General features: G+C 37.1%; 1 protein-coding gene across 1 annotated transcript in view; it reads right to left on the bottom strand.

Annotated features, from left to right (window-relative positions):
• The window catches only part of KRT39 (keratin 39), a 6993-nt gene extending 3803 nt beyond the window's left edge, over positions 1 to 3190 (bottom strand). Inside the window, exons 1-4 of the mRNA XM_069074175.1 lie at positions 2765 to 3190; positions 1748 to 1830; positions 994 to 1150; positions 74 to 235 (exon numbers count right to left, since the gene is read on the bottom strand). Coding sequence (XP_068930276.1) covers positions 74 to 235; positions 994 to 1150; positions 1748 to 1830; positions 2765 to 3190 — 828 coding nt within the window. The remainder of the gene's footprint in view (positions 1 to 73; positions 236 to 993; positions 1151 to 1747; positions 1831 to 2764) is intronic.
• Between the last annotated feature and the right edge of the window lie 13100 nt (positions 3191 to 16290).

Below are 16290 nucleotides of genomic sequence, written 5' to 3'. Positions count from 1 at the left end.
TGTGTGTGTGTGTGTGTGTGTGTGTGTGTGTGTGTGTGTGTGTGTGTGTGCTGATCTATCTCAAGATGCCCACCTGGGTGTTGAACCACTCTTCAACATCTCTGCGGTTAGTCTCAACCAAAGACTCATATTTGCATCTCATTTTTTGCAGTGCCTCATTTAGGTCAACAGATGGGGCAGCATTCACTTCTATGTTGAGTCTGTCACCAAGCTGGCATTGTAATGAATTCACTTCCTAGAGAAAGGGAAAAAAAGACTTGTTCAGCAAATGGATTATAACTACATTCTTTCCAGGTTCCATTTAGTATCAGCATTTAGAGTTTCTTAAATTTTTAACTGTAGTTGTGAATAAAGAATTGACTAGAGCATTGGTAAGCAAAGCTGAAACTAAGGTGAGGTAAGGAGGGTTTTGCACTGGGGTACTGAAATTACATGGAAAAAATAGAGTGGAGCATTTATTTAGCAAGAATAATTAAAATAGAAAGATACCATAAAGTGGATTAAGGTAAGACCTGTCCCCTTACTTAGCCTTCCCATTCTCCCCCCATAAATTGAATTGTAAGGGCTTTAAAATGTTTCTGAGGACAACCAAAGGATAAAGCAGTATAGAGGACTAGAGTAATGAGAAATCTCTTTTTTTCAATTGTTCTGATTGAAAGTCAAGATTGCATAAACCCACTTAAGGAAGCTGTCTGAGTCTTTATGTTAGGCTAGGGAAATGTGACTTTACCCCATCACAGTAGAAGCCAGAGGAGCTACTGATTTTTCAACCTAGGCTCCCTTATACAATTTTTAAGAGTGTGTTGCATTGTACCTGTACTGATGAGATGGGAACAGAATGAGTGATTGGCAATAATAAAAATAACTCTTATTTTAAAATGTAGAAATGAGACAAACATTTGGTAGGGAAGGCCACTCCCTGAAGACTACCTTAACAGAGTGGACAATTTCTGAGGTTTGGGGCCCTGATGACTTTTTGTATATTTTGCTAACCTCTTCATGGTTGTGTTTGAGGTGAAGGAGTTCTTCCTTCAGAGACTCCACTTGTCCTTCCAAATCAGCCTGGCACAAAGTCAGTTTATTCAGGATTTGATGGAGGCTGTTGATATCAGTTTCCACCAGCTGCCTCTGGGCCACTTCAATTTCATACCTTTAAACCCAAGAGAAAGCAAGAGAAGGGGAAGGAAAGGATGGTTCAATAATAGAAGGTACCAAATCCAAGCAGCAGAAATTTTCTCTAAGTTTATCTATGGATTTCCTGTTTGCTAGCATTCTACTGTGAGATATTTTACAGGTGAATTCTACTCTTTCAACTTTAGCCTTCAACGTTCATTCTTAATTGTCTTTGGACTAGGAGCAAAGAAGCACTCAAGTATATTTGCCAGTGTGACATCATACTGTGATTTACCTGGAAGGAGGACTAGTCATTTCCTAACTATGTTAGAAAGAAAGATTCCCTTTGAACTTTGATGAAGAATCTGGGGGAGTGACTAAAAAAATGTTATAAATTCTTTAAACATAAGAATTAATTCATTTGGATGTCTAAAGCTACTAATTAAATTTAGCTGGTTGTATTAGTGTTCAGTATTAAGCTTTTAACAAAACATTAAAAAACAAAACAATAAGAAAAGTCCTTACTGGACCCCTGCATGTATCCCCATTGGGAGATAGTAGGTCCTCAAGTGAATGTTTAACCTTGGGCTGGCCTTGAACGAAACAACATATGAAAGGGTCCAAGTGAGCTTACTTTGCTCTGAAGTCATCAGCGGTCACTTTAGTGTTGTCTATTTGGGAGACCAGCCTGGAATTTTCAGCTTTGGTGCACAAGATCTAGGATTTAAGAGATTGTGCAAATGAATGAGACTTGAAAGCCACCAACTCTTCCTAGGATGTTTTCCTTTGGCACTATCTCAGCTGGTATGAAAGACTTTTAAAGATAAAAATCTCTACTTGTGGTTTCATCCATGTGGGGAATTATCCACATGGCATCCTATCAATAATTTAACATCTTAAAGAGAGCTCCCTGAGAGATTAGGCAACTTGCCCAGGATCATACAGCTGGTTTTCCAAGTTTTCCTGACTCAAAGGCTAGGCTTCTATCCACTATGCCAAGCTGCCTCTAACAAAAATGCTTTAATGCTTTCAATAATCTTCATGGTTTGGTTTATAATCCCAGAATACTTTTGTAATTCAGAAATTAAAAAATTTATAGCTAGCTTTATATAGTGCTTTATACATAATAAATATAACATTTAATATAAAATATAATATATTTATATACATATCATTTGATTCTTGCATTTGATCCTGAAAAACCCTAGCAGAGGGTGCTATTATTTTCATTTTTACAGCTAAAGAAACTGAGACGAACAGAGGTTAAGTGATTTACCCTGGGTGATACACCTACTCAGTGTCTGTATTTGAAGTCAGGTACTGTTGACTCTAAGATCAGCATTCTGTTCACTGTATTATTTAATTAGCCATAGAGTTATCAGCTATTATAACTTAGTGCTGGGTAGTCTAATTCAATAGTGCTGGGCAGAAGGCACCTCTGCAATGATGAGGAAAGATAAAAGGGTAGATGAGACCCTTACATAACATTTTTCATCCCTACTTGAGGAATTCCCTCCAGACATGTACATAAAACAACACAAAAAAGCTCTTTGCAAACCTTACACATGAATGCTAGTTATTATTATTTCCAGAAGTGTCTCAAAGGTCCTATGGCCACAAATGGACTATACCAAGACTCAAGAATCATTACCTTTTGCTGAAGCTCTTCTATGATCTTGAAATAAGAGAGGTAATCAGGACACACAACGGAGGTCTGCTTTTCATGCTGCTCCCGGATCTTGCACTCTAGGCAGGCGTTCTCCTGCTCCAGGTTTCTCACTTTTTCCAGGTAGCTAGCCAGGCGCTGATTTAATGTCTGCATGGTCTCTTTCTCATTGCTATTAAAGTTGCCCTCACCACAGTTGGCTCCGCAGAAGGATACCCTAAAGTTGTTCAGGAGGTAGATGGGAGAGCGATAAGGAACTGGTGGACAGACCTTAGCCTGGCACTGGCTGATTCGACGAATACTTGTTTGGCAGCTGCTACAGGCGGAGAGGGCCCTGGAAATTGGAAGCCTAGACTGGCTCTTGCAAATAGCTGAGGAAGAGCATTTGGGAGGACCACAATTGGATGCCATAGTGTTAATATTGATAATTAAAGTTTTGTTTCAATGCCTTCCTTACCCCACCTCCATAGTCCTCACGATCCAAGCCCAAGCCAAAAGCCAGACTTCTTCCTTCTTCACACATTTATATAGCCTTCTATGAGGGGGTGTTACACCATGCAGGATGTTTTCCTTTCTAATGTTTCCATCAATTTCCATAGAAACATCTAATTAGTCTGCATATTTACTTGCCTGAGAACTCCTAGTCCCATAAAAAAAGGTGTAGTTTGAGTTGTTATTAAATTATTACCCATCTCATAACTATTATTTGCTACTGGGCCCAAGGCTTCATAAGATAGCTTCAAAAAGGACGCTCATACCAGCATCACCCAAATTATTAGCCAGCTGTGAGTGGATAAAAAATAGCAAGTCATTTAAGTGCCTACTGACTTCTCCATCTGTCACTGATATTTACCAATAATGAGAAAGCAGGGAGATGTCATAGATAGAGAACTGGCCCTGGAGTCAGGAAGATTTAGGTTCAAATCCTGTCTCTGATACATCCTGACTGTGTGACCCTGGGCAAATCACTTAACCTCTCAGTGACCTAGGCAGAGTTCTGAGATTATAATTTGTAGATCAAGGGCAGCGCTGTATTGGTGAAGGGAGTCTTCTTATGGAAAATTCTCTATAGCAATGGGATTTAGTCAAAAGGCATAGTTTTCAGAAATTAGGGAGGCTCAGCCCATATTTGGAGTATTGTGTTATTTAATAGAATTATATTGTCTTATATCCTTCTTAAATAACAAGGACTGTGATAAACTATAAACCAGAGAACATCCAGAAGGCAAATAGGAGGGCAAAGGGCCTCGAGTCAATGTTAATACGAAGTTTGACTGAAGGACCTGGGAATGTTAATCCTGGAGAAGATGTTGGGGGGAGAGGGAAGTAGATAACATTTGTTGTTGAATCATTTCAATCATGTCTGACTTTTTCTGACCCCATTTCTTGACAAAGGTATTAAAGTGGTTTAACATTTCCTTCTCCAGCTCATTTTACAAGGTGGGGAAAATGAGGCAGATGGGCTTAAATGACTTACCCATGGTCACACTGCTAGTGAGTGTCTGAGGTTGGATTTGAACTCACAAGGATAAGTCTTCCTATTTGTAGGTCCAGCACTTTATCTACATATGTTGCCTAGCTGCCCTGTAGATTACATCCGTCTACAAATATTTGAAGTTCTGTTATGTAACAGAAAGATCCATCCTGCTACTTGGCCCTAGAGGACAGAACCAGAAGTAATGCATGGAAGTTGAAAAGAGGTATATTGAGTCACTATCAGGAAAATTAGAATCCTAGAATATTAGGATCCTAAGAATCGTAGTTATCTAAAAGTGGAATGAGCTGCCTGGGGAGGTTATGGGTTCCCTCACTGGAGGGTTTCAAGCAAAAGCTGAATGGTCACCAGTGTGGCAGGAGTGATTCTTTTGGGGTGATGGGTGAACCAGATAGCTTCTGAGGCCTCTTTCAGCTCTAAAAATTCCATGATTCTAACATCCATCTACTCAGATTCAACCTGGTCTATTTGTCAATACAAGCATCACAAATGCTCAGATTCCTTAAGAGTCTGACCAGTATGGTGGAATTTTAGAATCGTGCCCACCTTCTATTGGTGTTTTAATAAACTGTCTTTGATTGAAAGAAAGCTTGGGTTGAATTCATTTGAGGCAGGACCCATGTGTCGCTTTTTCAGGGTTCAAACACTCCCAAATAGCAATAATTGTTTTGGAGGTGCTCTATAGAGAGGGTAGTTTTTATCTGATGCACTGTGTGTGTGGGGGGGGGGAGTGGGGTAAGAGGGTGGATAAGACATGCATTAAACTCTTTTCTTATTAAGAGAAACTCTTCCCTTTGTAAGGGAAGAATGTAATGAATAATTTGGGCATATGAATATCAAATAGACTATCTACTTGAAAGGTAATGGATGGAAGGGGACAGAGCCAAGATAGTGGAGTAAAAGCAGGGACTTGTTTGAAATCTCCCCCAAACACCTGTAAAAAATGACTCTAAAAAAGTTCTAGAGCAGCAGAACCCACAAAATGACAGAATGAAACAAATTTCTGGTCCTAGACAACGTGGGAGACAGAAAAAGTCTGTTGCATCTATCTGAGGGAAGAGTGCAGTTCAGCATGGGCCACACCAGAGCAGACAGGGCACTAGGAAACATAGAGCAGGCCCTAGTGGACTGAATCCCTGGCAACTGTGGCTCTTTCCAGACTTCTCAACTTACAAATGCCAAAGACAATTTAGAAGGTCAGTAGGAAAGCTCTGGCAGACCTGGGTGAGAGAGGAGTGTGGTTCAGTCCCAGCCTTGGGGTGGTGGTGGAGGCAGGAGCTGCTTTTGGAGCTCTCAGTCCACAAACAGTGTGGGGATTGAGCAGCTGATCAGAGAGGGATTGCTGGGATCTCTTTACCTGGCACTGAGGCAGGATTCTCTTGCTTTGCCCATGCTTGGATCTGGGCCATAGTCCTGGGTGGTCGTCCTGGGGCAAGGAGTAGTGCTGGCATGGCAGAGCTTGTGGCAGGGGTGGAGAAGGAAAGCTCCTCTCAGTTCCAAGGCAGAAAAAAGTGCTTGTGATAACTCATAGACCAGAGCACAGGCTAAGAGAGGAGTAAACACTTCTCCTTTGATCATACCACCTTGAAAGAATTGAAAATTCTAGATACTAGAATTATCTCTTAAAATGACTACACAAAATCCCTGAAACTTGGCCCCATATACCCTCCATCCTGGAACCAGAGCCTTACCTTAATAGAGTTACAAAGTCAAATAATTGGCTGGCAAACAGCAGAAAAAAAATCAGCCTATAGAATTTTACTTTGGTGACAAAGAAAATGAAAACACATAACCAGAAGAAGACAACAAAGACAAAACTCCTACATCCAAAGCCTCCAAGAAAAAATTTGAATTTGTCCCAGGTCATAGAAGAGCTCAAAAAGGATTTTGAAAATCAAATAAGAATAGAAGAAAAATTGGGAAGAGAAATGAGAATGATATAAGAAAATCATGAAAACTGAGTCAACAGCTTGCTAAAGGAGACCCTCTCCCATCCCCCCAAAATAATGAAATTAACAAAAATAGACCAACCTTTGGGGCGGCTAGGTGGCACAGTGAATAGGGCACTGGCCATGGAGTCAAAAAGACCTGAGTTCAAATCTGATCTCAGACACTTAACACAAAACTAGCTATGTGACCTTGGGCAAGTTATTTAACCCCAATTGCCTTACCTTCCCCCCTCAAAAAAGCAAAAAAAAAAGCAAAAAAAGACCAACCCAAATGGAAAAAGAGGTCCAAAAGCTAACTGAAGAAAATAATTCCTTAAAAATTAGAATGGAGAAAATGGAAGCTAATGACTCTATGAGAAATCAAGAAATTATAAAACAAAAACAAAAGAATAAAAAAAAGAAGACAATCTGAATTATCTCATTGGAAAAATAACTGACACAGAAAATAGATTCAGGAGAGATAATTAAAAAATTATTGAACTACTGGAAAGCCGTAATAAAAAAAAAAGAGGCTAGACATCATTTTTCAAGAAATTATCAAGGAAAACTTCTCTGATATTCTAGAACCAGAGGGTAAAATAGAAGCTGAAAAATCTACTCATAATTTCATAAAAGAGATCCCAAAAGGAAAACTCCTAGGAATATTTTAGTCAAATTCCAGAGTTTTCAGGTCAAGGAGAAAATATTGCAAGGAACCAGAAAGAAACAATTCAAGTATTGTAGAAACACAATCAGGATAACATAAGATTTAGCTGTTTCTACCTTAAGGAATAAGAGGGCTTGGAATATGGTATTTGGGAGGTCAAAGGAGTTAGGATTAGAACCAAGAATCAGCAAAGTTGAGTATAATCTTTCAGGGGAAAAAAATAAGTATTCAATAAAATAGAGGACTTTCAAATATTCTTGATGCAAAGACCAGAGCTGAATATATAATTTGACTTTCAAATACAAGACTTAAGAGAAGCATGAATAGGTAAACAGAAAAGCAAAATCATAAGGGACTTAACTGAAGTTGAACTGTTAACATTCCTACATGGAAAGATGATATTCGTACCTCATGAGACATTTTTCTGTATTAGAGTAGTTGGAAGGAATACGCAAACACACACACATACACACATATGTATATACAGAGAGACAGAGAGCTAGAGAGAGACAGAGACAGAAGGCACAGGATGAATTTAATACAAAAGAATGATATCTAAAAAATAAAATTAAGGGGTGAGAGAAGAATATAATGGGAGAAGGAGAAAGAGAGAGGTAGAATGGGGTAAATAATCTCATATAAAAAGGCAAGAAAAAGCTTTTACAGAGGAAGGGAAGAGGGGGGAGGTGAGAGGAAATGAGTGAATCTTATTGTCATTGGATTTGGTTTAAGGAGGGTATAACACACACACTCAATTGGGTATGGAAATCTATCTTACCTTATAGGAAAATAGGGAAGAAGGGAATGGGGGTGTGTGAGATAGAAGGGAGGGCAGATTAGGGGAGGGAATAGAATAAATGGGGGATTGGATAGGACTGAGGGGAGTATTGTTAGTCTTCACAACATGACTATTATGGAAGTGTTTTGTATGATTGCCCATGTAGAACCAATATTGAATTGCTTGCCTTCTCAATGACAGTGGGTAGGGAAGGAGGAAGGGGGAGAATTTGGAACTCAATGTTTTAAAAACAAATGTTAAAAATTGTTTTTACATGCAACTGAAATTAAGATACACAGGCAATGGGGTATAGAAATCTATCTTGCCCTACAGGAAAATAGAAGGGAAGGCCATAAAATAAGAGGGGTGGGTGATAGAAGGGAGGGCAGATTAGGGGAACGGGTAATCAGAATGCACAACCTCTTGGGGTGGGGGGAAGGGAGATATAGAGAGAAACTTTGGAACTCAAAATCTTGTGGAAGTGAATGTTGAAAATTAAAAAATTAATTAATTAATGAAAAGATTACAACTTCCTAAAAAAAAGAGAGAGAGAGTAATGGGTAGAAGAGAGATTTTTGTCTTCTTTAAAACATGAAGAGGAAAAATGATCACCTTTTGTTTAGAAAATAAATTATAGGATTTTCTCCACATTCAATGATGTTTTGTTACTACATGTCAATCTTCTTTCCATTTCTGGGGATATGGAAAAACCCCACAAACCCCATGACACAACAGTGGAGAAAATGCAATGCTTTTCTCTTTTCTATGGGCCCTTACTAGTCTGGTAGCTGAGAGAGGCAAATCCTGGGAAAGAAGCTGTTGACGTTGGAGACAAGTAACATAAGGTTATTTTGATGCTAAAAAAGTATTAAAGACAAATCTCTTTTGAAGGCAAATCAGCCAATTGAGTGTGGAATTGTGAACTAGCCCCAGGACAGATTTGGTTACAAGATAGAGTTTGAATAAGTTAGAAGCTGGTGTGTGTTAAACCTATGTTTACCTATGTTAAACCTAAAAAATGTCTCTGTGAAAAAATAATGTATATGTTTGAGCTGACTGTATCATACCCCTGGCTTTAAACAGTTCAGCCAGGCAGGGAAATAAGAATTAGTGGGAAAGGTTATGATTTACACATTAGGATTTTAAAAACTTCATCTATATTGGGTGTTCTTAATATTTTAGGTGTTATGGACCGCTTGGCAATCTGGGGAAGCCTATTATATCCCTTGTCAGAGTAATATTTTTAACTCTAATAAAATGCAAAAATAGAAAAAATTTCATAAATATAAAATATTTATAAAATTATTTAAAATATTTTATGCATAAAATGCATAAACAAATAGTAGCAAAAAGGAAACCAAAGGTTAATGAAATTATAGATGAATTTTTTCCTACCCAAGCTCATCAACCCCTCAAAATATAATAGTATTGGGGACCACAGATTAAGCACCCTTATTCTGTACATTTTATCTTTAAATATAATACTTTATAACGTTGTTTAAATTGACATGTTTCAGGAAACTATTTGAGAAAAGAAAGCAAGAATTAATATTTACTTACTCTTAGTATTGAAGTACCAATTCATGTGTTTTTAAAAAAAGTTTTAAAATTTATTTTCAACTTAAATACAAAATAAGAGAAGAAAAAAAGCAGCATATGGTAGAATATAAGAGTGGATTTTATATAAAGCAATACATTTCCATTTCAAGAAAACCTATATAATAAATACTGCACTTTATTTTCAAAGTTGTCCAGCTTTTCATTGCTTCCTTGTAGATTTTCTTCTGTCTTCTGCTGTTATTATATATATTATTATGTCACTTTATTTTTTTTTTCCTTTTTCCCCCACTCCCTCCAAAAGGTTACCTACAATCAAGCATGGATATATACACACATACACACTTGTATATATGTGCATATACACACATGTTGTGATTTGGGGTTCTGGGAACTCTGAAATGTAAAAGTACAGAGAGGTCTGCCTGGAAAGAATTCAACTACTCAAGCCTTCTTTCAGTAAAAGTATCAAGATTTATTATAACACCATGTGAATATTGCATTGGCATTACACCCAATCACATTCTCTCTGAGAGATTGTCTATAAGAGTTCCCCCATTTTCTATGTTCCTTCTATTCTTGTCCACATAGGTTTTATTTATAGAGGAAAATTTTAATTTAAAATAATAAAAAAATTTCCACTTTAATGTTATCACCTTATAACAAGGTTTAAGGTCTGATACTACTGAATCTAGTTCCTTCACTTGAAGTTTCTGACCCTCTGCTCTTCCAAATGAACCCTGTTATTTTTTTTTCTGACTCAGTAAGACAATTTTTAGTAATTTAATTGGGGTTGTATTACATAAATAACTTTAGGTAAAATTGTCATTTTTAAGATTATATTAGCTTTACCTACCCATGCACAATAAACATTACTTCAATTATTTAGATCTAACTTTGTTTTTATAAAAGATGTTTTGTGTTTATATTTGTATAGTTCCTATGTCTGTTTTGGCAGGTGTATTCTTATATTCTTTTTTTATACTATCCAGTTATTTTATGTAATATAAAACTATGGATTAATATGACTGACACATAGCATGGTTTCTTATTTTTCTCTTTTGATTAAATCTATTTTAGCTTTAACTTTGTCTAACATCATGGTTACTATCCCTGCTTTTTTACAGAATAAATTCTTCTCCTGACCTTTATTTTACATTTCCTAAAAGTAACATATTGTTGAATTCAACTTTTTAATATGCTATCGGTTTCCACTTTAGGGATAAATTAATTCCATTCTTATTCCAAACTATAATTACTTCTATATTTTCCTCCTTTCTATTTTCCTCACTATTCTTCTCACCCTATTTCTATACCTTCTTTCTATTCTACTTTACTTTTACCTGCCACCTTGACCTCCTATTCCTTAACCTACCCCCCCTCAAGAATCCCTCCCTTATCCTTGCCTTCCATCTTATCCCTTTGCCCCCTTATTTCTTTCCAAATTTAGAAGTTTTTTATGGCCTTCTAAATATATATTTTGTTTCCTCTTTATCCCATTCCTGTTAATCTATATACCCTTCTATACCCCCCCTCCCCATTTAGAAGATTTTTATGCCTTTGTGTGTGTGTGTGTTGCTCCCTCTTTAACCTATTTCCAATGAGAATAGGGTTCCAGAATTACCAGTTATCCTCCTCCATCGAATTTCTCTGTATCAATTCTTCCTCTTGCACTTCATTTATATGAGATATTTATTCTTCTTATCTTTTCATACATCATTTTGCTTTATAGAATCATTTCATACTTAATTATACTCCACTCTTTCTTTCAAGCTACCCAATTACTAATGACAATTTTAGACATATAGTTTACATTTTCACATATAAAAAGCAAGCAATTTGTCCTTATTATAATTAGTCTTTGATGTTTTTCTTTCTTTATTACTTTTATTTTATATTATATTATTTATTTTACATCATTTATTTATTATTATTTTATTTCTCTTGTATCTTGTATGTCAAATTTTTTTAAGTTCTTGTTTTTTTTTGCAATAAAATCCTGAAAATATGTCACTTCATTGAATTGTCTGTTCAAGATTGTGCTTAATTTTTCTGGGAATATTTTCAGTCACAACACCAATTCTTTTGTTCTTTGATATATATAGTGTAGCTGCTGCTAGGTTTTGTGTAACTTGAATTGCTTCTGCCATTTTTGAATTGCTTTTTCTTGTTGCATGTGATATTTTCTACTTGCCCTGGGGGTTTCAGAATTTGGCTATGATATTCCTGTAAGTTTTCCTCTAAGAATCTCTTGCAGGTGGTGATCAGTGGATTCCCGCCGCGCCCCCCCACCCCCAATTTCTATTTTCCCCTCTCATTCTACCACTTCAAGATAATTTTCTTTAATTATTTCTTGTGTATCAAGATTCTTTTTTTTTTTATCATAGCTTTCAGGTAGTCTGATTATTCTTTTGTTTTTTCTTCTTGATCTGTTGTCCAGATCAGTTGTTTTTCTTGTGTTTCACATTCTTTTCTCTTCTTTCATTCTTGCTATTTTGTTTAATTATTTCTCAGCCTTTTATAATTTTGCTGGCTTCCCCTTGCCCAATTCTAATGTTCAAAGAGTCATTTTCTTCCTTAAGATTCTGGATCTCCTTTTCTAGTTGGTTGACTTTCTTTTCATAATCTCCTTGTTTTTCTTGGATTTCTTTTACTTCAAAAAAATTTCTCCCCTCAATCTGTCTTATTTCATTTTTGAAGTCTTTCTTGAGTTCTTCTATGAATTTTTTTGGGCAGGTGACCATTTGATGTTACTTTTTGGGGTATAAGAGGCTCTTTTTGCTTCAGTATCCTTCTGTGAAGATGAATCCCTTTTGTCTCCATTCCCATATTAACTTTCTTTGGCTGGGTTCTTCTCCTTTGCCTACTCATTAAAAAATTTTTTAGTAGTTTGTTATTATAATCACTTCTAATCCTGGAGTGTCGGGGGTGGTGTCTCTGGCCTCAGGTCCTTCTTACTGTTATTTTTTTGACCTTTATCCTGGGCCCAACCTCTGCAGTACTTTCTCTCTCCAATCCACAGGTAGGTCCCCCAGGTACACTCTGCTGGAAATGCTCTTGCTTTCTGAGAATTCTCCAGTGGCTATGACCTTCAGTTCTCCCCTTTGGCCTAAAAACAAGACCAAGAACTCAGTTCTCCTGCAATTGCCCACAAGCAACAGCATCCCTGCCTCACAGCTTCTGTACTTACCAGGTGTATGCTGGCTCCTTCTCTCCCAGGACCATGTCTTATCAGCACAGCTGGGCCTGGAGTCCCTTGTCAGCAAAGTCTTCCTCAATCTTCTCCTGTACAGATGCTTGACTCCCCACACTGTCTGGGAAGTGAAAATTCCTGGGGCTGAGGTCGAGGCTATCTCCCAACTCAGTTGCCCCTTGCTGTTTCAGTGGAGCTAACCTAGAGGTGTTTACATTTCACTCCAGCCTAACTTCCTACCTGGTCTCTTTCTTTGGATCTTCTCCAGTTGTCCCAGGAGGACCACTGTTCTACCCCAAATCTTGTTTATTTTTACTGAGCTATGTTCATCCTGAGTTGCTTGTCTTATTTGTGGAGGAAATCTGGAGAGTATGGAATTTTCTGACCTATTCCTCCATCTTCCCCAAGTCCTCTCCAAATTCACATGTTGTTGTTGTTTGTTCTTCATTTTTGAAGAAGACTGATGACATTACAGGGTGATGTCTTAACTTGCCTATGAATGAGATTTAAGTGAGGCATATCTGCACAAAGTTATCAGCCTCACTCTGTCTTCCAGAGTTATTGGAGTCTAGTACTGAGACAAAAGTCAGGATAACTGGTGATGACCTGGGGTTCAGTAGATGACCTTGGCATCTTGGATGCCTGACCAAACACTAAGCATTTTATAGTACCTGCTTCCATTGCCTTCATGGCTGTTGGAAGAAGTTGCTCTTATCTTCCTATTCCACTGGGGAAATCTTCACATGCTTAGAGTAGACATTCCTCTAACTCACTGGTGGGTTAATGGTCTGTTTATTACCCTCAATCTGGTTTAACTCATCTCCTGGAACTGTTTAGTGGGGTGTAGTTGCTGTACATGCTACAGTTTCTTGGAGCCACAGGTGAGAGTTGAGTGCCATGTGGACAACAGAAGTGGATGAACAGCCCCCCCCCAAAGGTCTGCTAATCCTCTTTGAATACCCTCAATTCACATGTATGCTATATGCATATGTTTTCATTCATTCATTCAACAAGAACTTTTTTATCACCTACCCTGGCTCAGGTACTATGCTAGGGGCTGGGAATATAAATATAAAGTAGTGGTCCTCCTTATTTGGATATTTTATTTAATGAAAGAGACAGAAAAAGACCATTTGTGTGAAAAAGAGAAAAGTAACTTGAGGGGAAACAGAGATGATTCTGAGAGGAACTGAATGAAAGTAGCCCAGTTGGAGGCAAACGTGTTGACTGATGGTGAAAATGGTGACAGAGCATTGTTTCCCAGCAGCTAATTTACATGCAATTATCTTTAGGAGTTTAGTAGTTATTATTGGGAAATTTTGAATCAAAAATTATTTGAGGACTGTGGGGATATTGCATATTGACTCTTTCCTATTTTATAGAAATATGGATTTTGGATTTATCAATCTAAGATTGATCTGATCTCCTATGTACAAGTCTTGCTTTTATCCAGGAAGGACATTACCTACAGAAGCTACCAGAGCTACAAAATTGACATTGGCAGAGCAGAGGATATAATAGCAGCTCCTTTTATCTGAGACTAGCTGAGATCAGATGACCAAGCTTGGCAATTGGTGCATGTGGTTTACCTGAGGGAGTGGGGTGGGGAAGCTCTGATGCTAGGAGTTGATTGGAGAAAGCAAAAGCTTTTTTGAGCTAGGAAAGGCTACTTTGCTCTCTAACACCACTTATAGCTTGAGAGAGGGAAATCACTTTAGAGATTTTCCCCTGTGGGGAACTCCCAATGAGGAGAACCTTTTCTACCAATGAAGATCATCAATTACTTTCCAATTTATTGCCTTAGAAAATTCCTTGGGGTGGGGATGGGTGGGATGTAATTGTGAAGTTACGACTGAGCCAGAGTCATACAACCAATATGTGTCAAGTGTAGACCTTGAAGCCAACCCTTTAGATCATACTTCCTCACTAATTAAAAAAATGTATATATATATATGCATGCATATATATAATCCTTTAATAAAGTCCTACTCTGAACCTGTCTTATGGTATGGTGGTAACCATTGGTTCTTTAACACTGTGCCAATGGAGTACAAGTTCTGACAGGTCCTACCTTAATAGAAAGGCCTTGAGTCCAGGCCCAGTGAAAGAATGTATGTCTGTTGTTCAAAGAAATATTTACAAGTTGGATGAGATTTATCACCAGTTTAACCCTAGGTTAATTATTTTTTTGGCTACAATGATTCTCAAAGACTATGTGCAATTTATAGAAATGTTACAATTTGTAGTGGTGTAGGGAGTACCTAAAGTATAGAATTACAGATCTCTGACTTATAGAACTATTATATAAAACTTTAAGGATTACAGAGTATTTTTTTTGCAACTCTATGAGGTAATTTGAAACACAAACTGTACTACTGTTCAGATCATGTGTCTGTGATTAAGATACCCACTGCCATGTGGGGACATCATGCCCTAATTAAAAGTTTAGCTTTTTGAAAGGTAAGTCAACTTCTAGAAAGATGAGTGCACAATTAAATATCTACTACGATGCTAAACATCTTGTGATTATAATTTTCTGATTATACAATATTATTCTCTTCACTTAATTCTCTACCCTCCTCCCTCTCAGAAAATGGCCTTACTTACTAAGAAGACTAATGCCATCCAGGATAATTGTCTTAAAATTCTTTGATTTCAATGTCAAAATATGTCCCAGAATTATACCTTCATCTCTATCACAGAATTTCATCTTTTCATTTCTGTCTTACAAGAAGTATGTGTCTCTCCCTTTTTCCAAATAGCCCTTTCTCTGTACTCCTGATCTGATTTCTTCCTATCTATGCCAGTAGTTCAAGTAAACAAGCTACATAAAGCAGGAATAGCCAAAGATCCCATGTGAATGTAGTTTCATAGAGAACTGTCAGTGAAGAATGGGAGGATGTAAGAATGGTAGCCTCTCAGATAGACTATGGGGCCAGTTGCTCCAAATCACTCCTTTATTAGAGGGGATTTTAAATAGCAAATGAAAAAACAGTGATGGAGGGTTTAGATGCCAATGATCTTCATTTTTTTGGCCCATTTTATTTTGAGGGAGACAGAACAAGCTTTGTAACATCTTTGTGGTGAATTTCATAAATGATAGATTGTAATGAGATAGAGAACTCAGAGGGACCTCTAAACTCAAGAAGATTTTTATTATTTCCATAAATGTATTCTATAAATACAGTCCAGTGGACTGTATCTCTGTGAAAACTACAATTTTACCTTTTTGTAATTCTATTTTGATTAAGTTGGATACTCCAACTGTGTTTTACTCTTACCCAGACTAGACAGACCAAATGTGTAAGTTCAGGGGTATGCTGAAACCAGCTAGTAAAGGCCCATGAAAGTTAACTGTTAAATCTTCAGCATAATCATTTATATTTTGGAAAATGGAAAACACTACAAATCAAGGCTTGGTTTATTTGTTGTCTAGTCTTAATAAAATGATGGAAAAAATGTTTATAATGCAGATGAAACTTAAAAGTGTATCATATGTACTTTTTTTCTGAAGATCTGGTTATTAAACATTAGCAACACATCCCTATGTAGATTTATTTATCCTCCTGAGGTTTTCTTGATAATTTCTTGAAAGATGATGTGTAGGCTCTTTTTTTGATCATGGTTTTCTTCAGTGAACTTTTGTACCTCCTTTTCCATTTGGCCAATTATTCTTTTCAATGAATTCTCCTCCTCATTGCTTTTTGTACTTCTTTTGTGGCCTGATCTGTTTTTTAAGGTATTATTTTCTTTAGTATTTTTGTGTCTCCTTTATCAAGCTGTTTTTTCCATGATTTTCTTGAATCACTTTCATTTCTCTTTCCAATTTTTCCTCTACCTCTCTTATTTGATTTTCAAATCCTTTCTGAGTCCTTCTATGGCTTGAGACCAAT

The sequence above is a fragment of the Petaurus breviceps genome, unplaced genomic scaffold (genome assembly GCF_028583685.1).
Source record: "Petaurus breviceps papuanus isolate PSGF00001 unplaced genomic scaffold, PetGlider_PUasm1.0 90887, whole genome shotgun sequence".
Taxonomy (NCBI): domain Eukaryota; kingdom Metazoa; phylum Chordata; class Mammalia; order Diprotodontia; family Petauridae; genus Petaurus; species Petaurus breviceps.
The sequence above is the reverse complement of the archived record's forward strand: the minus strand, read 5'-3'. Positions and strand labels throughout refer to the sequence as shown.